General features: G+C 54.9%; 2 protein-coding genes across 2 annotated transcripts; one reads left to right on the top strand and one right to left on the bottom strand.

Annotated features, from left to right (window-relative positions):
• Positions 1-305: 305 nt before the first annotated feature.
• Positions 306-2689, top strand: CORC01_10939 (uncharacterized protein; the record flags this gene model as incomplete). Its single annotated transcript, XM_022622566.1, has 3 exons — positions 306-655; positions 715-2452; positions 2501-2689. The coding sequence occupies 3 exons, from the start codon at positions 306-308 to the stop codon at positions 2687-2689; spliced, it is 2277 nt and encodes a 758-aa protein (XP_022470977.1).
• A 919-nt stretch (positions 2690-3608) lies between these two features.
• CORC01_10940 (uncharacterized protein) lies at positions 3609-6249 on the bottom strand (the record flags this gene model as incomplete). Its single annotated transcript, XM_022622567.1, has 4 exons — positions 3609-4482; positions 4537-5516; positions 5579-5645; positions 5735-6249. 4 exons carry the CDS (start codon positions 6247-6249, stop codon positions 3609-3611), a joined length of 2436 nt encoding a protein of 811 aa, XP_022470978.1.
• Positions 6250-6476: the final 227 nt, after the last annotated feature.

The following is a 6476-nucleotide window of genomic DNA, read 5'->3' on the forward strand; positions in this document are numbered from 1 at the left end:
AAGGCACCCCGTGCACCCATCAACGGCACTGACATCATTTTGTTAGAGATGCGAATAGAAACATAGCTGCCATCTTGGGCCATCTAACGAGCCATTATCCCTGTTCTACCACTCCATTTATGGCATAAATCCGTCCCGCGTGCCACAGCCAGGGATCTCTTTCCTCTGATATCGGGTTTCAAGATCGCTTCCACTCCTTAATGCCGCCTCGACAACATCGGATCAGGTACGTCTGTTGTCAGCCCCAAGTCGGCGCCTGGCTTTCTTCTCTTCCTCACCTCCAGGACGTCAGACTGACCAAGGAAATGGCTTCCAGCATCGTCGAAACCATGTCATCCACCGGCCCCTCCAAATCCCCAGCAGCTCGTCCAAACACGATACGGGCGCCTTCCTTCACTCGCCAGAGCGAAGATAGCGATCCCCTCAGGGTATCGAAACGAGCTCAAACATTCCACAACGGCACTGCGGCCGACCCGCTGACGACAACGCCGACTGTCGCCAGCAAGGCCCAGCAGAAGCCAGCAGACGAGCCTGAGGGCCCTGATGCCTTTGAAACTGCTGGTAGACCTTCAACGGACAATGACGATGGATTCGATGGCAGAGGATCTGTGGACCTTGGCGAGCTCCCAATTGAGCTAGTCAGTCTGACTGACAGGTACGATGCCGCATCTTCCCCCGTGCTCTCACGCCGAGTAAGGCACTGATCCCGTGTAGCTTCGTCGAGTCTCTCACCTCTAGAACCCATCCCACGCCTTTGACCATTGACAAAGTCTCCGAATTGTTCCAAGATTTCTACCAAGTCGCATCGACCCACGTCAACACCCACATCTCTAGTCTGATTACACGGCACAATCGAGATGCTTCGCCTGCGCCGTCCGCGTCCTCCAAGGTCTCCTTCACAGCTAGCAGGCTTCGAGCTAAGGCGGCTTCTCTCGGAAGCAAGGATAAACCTAAAAATCTCCCCAAAGCAGAGCCGGAGCAGCAGATGATTACCGCTGAAGAACTCGCCAACAAGAAGAAGGCGCGGAAAGCCATCGAAGCCAAGCGTGGCATCATTGAGGAGGCAGTGGAGCGCAGATTGTGCGAAGGCATTTATAATAAGATCTACCGCCACAAGAGCACCCAGGACGAAGCGCAGGACTCAAAGCTGAGGTCAAAGACTGCGGCACTCGCGCTGGTCGGCATTGGGCCGGCTGACCTTGGGATTGATCTTGGCGACGATGCATCCCAGACGCCCGAAGCGGCTGCGGAAAAGGCTGAAGAGATCAAGAAGTCGCTTGCGCAGGCCAGAAGAGATCTGATTCTCATGAACGAGAAGCGATACCCGCTTGGCAAGGTACACCACTTGAAAGCGGCACACAAGGACATTGTCGAGACCTTGGCGCAATTTCACCCGTCTGCATCTGCGGATGAGATTATGCCTATGCTCATCTTCACGCTTATCACGCTTCCTCCCGAGCACCTTAACGTCATCAGCGACCTGCACTTTATTCAGCACTTTAGATGGGAGCCGAAGTTGACGGGGGAAGCTGCGTACTGCTTGACGAACCTTGAAGCAGCCATCAGCTTCCTGGAGACGGTCGATCTGTCTACGCTGAGGGCTGATGAGCTGCCCCAGGGTCCTGCCAGGGGCGCAAGCCAGCCGGGCACTCCGCGGGCTGACACGTTTCCTCCGGCGTTCCCGCCCGGATTGACGGTAACGGCGGATCCTTCGGTGGAGACCGATTCTGGCAATGCCACACCAACGAGACCGCCTGCGTCGCCTTCAGCATCCGCCGGGCTGCGTGCTGCGGTGCAAGCTCGTAATAGAAGACTGAGCGAGCTAGTCAACACGCCTGCCCAGGCCATTGGTGCTGCAAGTGATGCTGTGCTCAACACGGCCGATCAACATATAAAGACAATCTCAACGAGTCTGGGCGATAGCTACAAGTTCTTGGTTGGCAAGTTACGCGAGACACAGGGCACTCCGACCGAATCAGGCCAGGGGCTCGTCGTGCCGAAGACGCTTGATGATGCTCGAAAGTTGATGAGTACCCCGCCCCCAGAGGAAGAAGGGTCGACCAGTGGTGCCAGCTCGGTTCATGGCACGGAGGAGGCCGAGTCTACTCGTCGACCCCCGGTCCGCGAGGATAAGGTTCTGAATCTCATTGGCGGACGCAAGGTCAGTCGAGATCACAGCGCAGACAGCTCGCGAAGCGTCAACAGCTCGAAGAAGGTGCTCTTTGCCAAAGAAGGGGAAAAGGATCTGCCGACACCATCTCCTGGGAACGCCTCCAACCCTCTTGACTCAATGAGGAACTTTGGCAATTCCTTTTCGAGGTTCTCCGGTATGAGCATGATCAGGGGCCTCAGCCGGACTGCATCGACGCCTATTGTGGCGAAGGAAACACCCAAGGATGCGGCCAAGGATGGCCTGGCTACAAAAGTAGCTGATGGCGGCGATCTGGCAAGCGTATGTATTCAGATGAAAAACCTTCGCACCAAGTGCTAACTGCCGTAGGCGTTTCCGGACATTGCAGCTGCCTTGCCGCCCAAACAAGCACCAAAGATCAGCCCGCCGAACAAGCGGTTCATGGAGATGCAGAACCCTGGCGATCTCAAAATTGGCGAGGTTCTCGACTTGTTGCGCGACTACCGAAGGCTGGCGACCGCGCTCAAGGACATGGGGGCCTTTGAGGGGTCCAAGTGAAGAAAGGAGGGTGTAGAAGAAACGTGAAGAGATAAGATACGGCCTAGACAAAGCTTGCTGCACTCATTTGTAGGATTCCTGTGGGAGATGGATAAGCATACTGGATACTGGCGTTTTGATCTTTTTATTACTGTTGTCTAACAAAAGTCTGGCGAGCCGTTTCGGTTGAAAGTGGCTCTCTGCTCGCTCGACTTTGAAGTACCTTTAGGGGTGGAGGGCACCACAGAGACTCGAGGATAGTGGGCGAATACGCAGAGGTACAACACTACACACTACACAATGCAAAAGAAAATTCCGTGTGGGATTATTAGACAAGGTTCCTACAGGAGCGAAATCAAAGAGAAGTCCGGTATCCAGCGAGAAGAAAGAGATAGGTAGTGGAAAGTAATAGTAGTGGGTTTTCTAGGTACTCTTGCTGGTACCATGTAAATCTTACACGAGAAGAGAAAGATCCCACCCACACTCCCTCTCCTTTTGCCTTCATCGTCTGAGGCAAGGAGAGAAAGAGACAAGGGGATTCGCGCCCAAAACACCGAAACCATGCCACGGAAATGATGGTTGAAACGCCACCCCCTCACAGTCCAGCGCCAGACCAGATACCTCATCATGGAGAAGTAGACCGTTTGTTGTATGGAAGTGGTTTGCGGTGAAGAACCTGGAAAATTGTATATTTTCTGCCTGCTTGCCTGCTTGCCTGCTTGCTTGATGGGTTGTCGTTGTATTTAAAAAGAGGATAAAGGAAAAGAGCCTGGTTTTTGATGAGAAGAGAAGCCTGCCACCGTTGGGACCCCACCCTCTCGACCATTTCCTATGAAGTGTTCCCTCGTGTGTTGTTGTTTTTTATTTACTTTTTTTTGGTATACTAATTTGTTTGGTGTTTTTTTATTTTTTCGTTTTAGTTTGTCTCCCAGCTGGCACCTCAATGATTGCCGTTCATCTTGGAATCTTTGGGCGGCAACATGCTGACACGGTTCGTGCGCTCCTGCAAGACGCCGCTGGGGACGGCGCCCTCCTTCTCGTCGCTAATGAGCTTGTCCATGAAGGCAATGTAATCGTACTGCGGCATACCCCGATCCTCGGCCGTGTCCGGGCCGCTGTGCGGGGGAATAATCTCAATGAGCTTGTCAATGACCTCGTCGGGGACGAGAGAGTGGCGGAGGTCCATCTCGGTGACGTAAGGCTTCCCGTCGGCGACCTCGCGGAAGGACTGGAAGACCTGCTCGGCCGTGTTCTGGTCCTCGGTGACGTCGACCATGAAGCGGATAAACTGCTCAAACGTGACGTGGTCGCGTCCCCTCGACGTGTCCATGAAGTAGTCGTGCATCTCGTCCTCGGAGAAGACGAGGCCCAGGGAAGCGAGGGCGGCGCTGAACTCGAGTTCCTGGAGCGAGTTTGTGTCGTCGCGGTCAAAGTGGCGAAAGACGGACTCGAACTCCTCGAGCTGGATGGGCGTGAGGTTGGTCATGTTGCGGGCGACCATTTGGTTGTCGAGGAAGGCGAGCTTCTTCTGCACCGACGACTTTACGAGGCTGTGCTCATAGACTAGTTCATCGTAGGTGTAAATTGTGAAGTCGTTCTCCTCAATGTTGGCCTCCTGGCACTTGGCGTCCACGGCGGCTATGGTGTCAAGGTACTTGTCCAAAGGCGGCAGGTTGTCGCTGAGCTTGCGGACGTGGTGGAGCTGGTCCTCGACGTCGCCGTCCAGGCCTGAGATTGCCAGCTGCATGGTGTTCAACGCCATGGCGAAGTCGTTGGCCTTGTCGGCGAATGACTTGCGTAGTGCGTTTTTGATGCTGTACAAATGTTAGAACTGGAACAAAAGACTCGCCACACGCAACAACACTTACTCTCTGATGGTCTCGTTAATCAACTGCGCCCTCTTCATCTCCGTTTGTGACAACCCGGACCAATCCTTCTCCATCGTCTCGAGGGACAACTCTGGTGGAGGGTCGTACGGCCGCAGTCTATATGTGCCCAGTTTCGTCTTGATGTTGCCCAACAGAGTGGCAAGCTCGCTCTTCTCGGCAACCCAGTCTCTCTTCTTTCCTCTCTTGTATGCAGAAAACTCGTTTGCTTGGGCCTTGGCGTCGGCGTAGGTCCCTTCAAATGTGGCTTGCTGCCACTTTTCAATCTGCTCCTTGATTTGCCTCAGCAGCTCCCTCATTCGCCTTTCGTACGCACTCTGCATGTCCCAGGCGCCGGCCATGTTATTTACGAACTTCTCTACGCGACGTCCTGCGTTCTCGACCTTTTCCATTTGCGAAAAGGCGTGGAACCAGTAGGCGATGTAAGTCATCAGCGACCTCTCGTCAGGCTTGGCGACGTCGCACACGTCCTCCACGTCCAGCAGCTTGGGAATACCAATCTCCTTGTGCGCAATATCGAAAGCCATCTGCATGTTGCCGCGGCGGTCCGACTTGTCCAGCGCGTCGTAGTCGATCAGATCTGGTCTGTGGATATCCAGCAGGGCGCAAAAGGCTAGTCCGTCGTTCCAGCTGCCGCTGAAGTCGCGGACCTCCACCTCGTCGTAGCAGGCCGTCTTTCTTTGACACCATAACAACAGTCCCTCCTTGGCCGTCATACCCTCTTCGTTGATGTCGCTGATGGTGAATCGGAGAATAAGCGTCCAAATCAGCCCGAGAATGATCTTTCTGTTTCCGTCAACGACATCCTCGGCACCAATGTTGGTCATCTGGATGCCGCGGCCCTTGATGAAATCGAGCGCCGTGTTTGCATTTTCGAATCGTTGCACGCGGAGCTTCGGCTTCGACGCATAGCGTCCGAGGGTATCGTTGGACAGGCATTCTAGCAAGTGGATGAGGAGGACCTGTAGAGGAAGAATCTGTAAGCCAAGAACCCCGCAAACCAGGAAATAGGGGTCCCACTAACACCGTCGCTCAAATCAGTCACGAGATCCTTTACTTCAAGCGAGCGAGCCTCCAATTTGGTGTTCATCCTATTGAAAAGCACACCAAAGTCAGTTCATGATGGCAACCAGCAGATAAACTGCCAGGCGGGGGGTCCCGCAACGGTAAGGGGTCGTACCATTTGGTGAACGTCTTTTGCTGGACCGTGATCCATTTCTGCTGTTCCGCAAACGCCATCCTCGTCAGGCCCTGATCATGCGGCGGCTCAACGGCGGCGAGAGCGGAGGCGGGCGAGGAGCCTGTGGCGGAACGGAATCGGTTCTTCTTGGCTACGCTGCTCTTGCGTGCGAGCGCGAGGCTGCTGCTCCCTGATCTCTGGAGGCGGGCGGCTTGCAGCTCGGTTTTGTCTCGTCTGGTCCTGGGGCTGGGCGAACTGGTGCTGGCTCCGCTATCTGTACGGACTCGGGAGGAGGTAGAGGAGGAGGCAGGGGATGTTTTCTCTGACGGGTGCTCGGCGGTGGTCGGGGTGGTAGGGGTCGTGGATGCGGGTGAAGTTGTGGACGCCTGGCTACCGGCCGAGTGGTGGTCGTGTAAACAAAACTCGGGGAATTTCTCGTTGCACCCTACGTTGCCGGGCAGACTGGCGCCTGACAGAGGGCGCGCCCCCTGAGGACGGTCGGCGGTGGACGTCATTTCGGACAATTCTAGTGGCTCGCTAAGTCGGTCGGCGGCGCTCGTCCGCTGCAGGCGCTGGGGTTCGATAGTGAATTGGCTTATCGATAACCACCCAACTGCCGAGAAAGGTATTGAAGATCGTCGTTAATTTAAATCGAGTCGCTTGGGGGTTCGTTCAAGTCCAACAGATCTGTCATGGGCTCATGGGTTTGCCGTACCGAATCGAAGAAACTAAACAACTGACC

The sequence above is a fragment of the Colletotrichum orchidophilum genome, assembly GCF_001831195.1.
Source record: "Colletotrichum orchidophilum strain IMI 309357 chromosome Unknown Scaffold_112.1, whole genome shotgun sequence".
Lineage (NCBI taxonomy): Eukaryota > Fungi > Ascomycota > Sordariomycetes > Glomerellales > Glomerellaceae > Colletotrichum > Colletotrichum orchidophilum.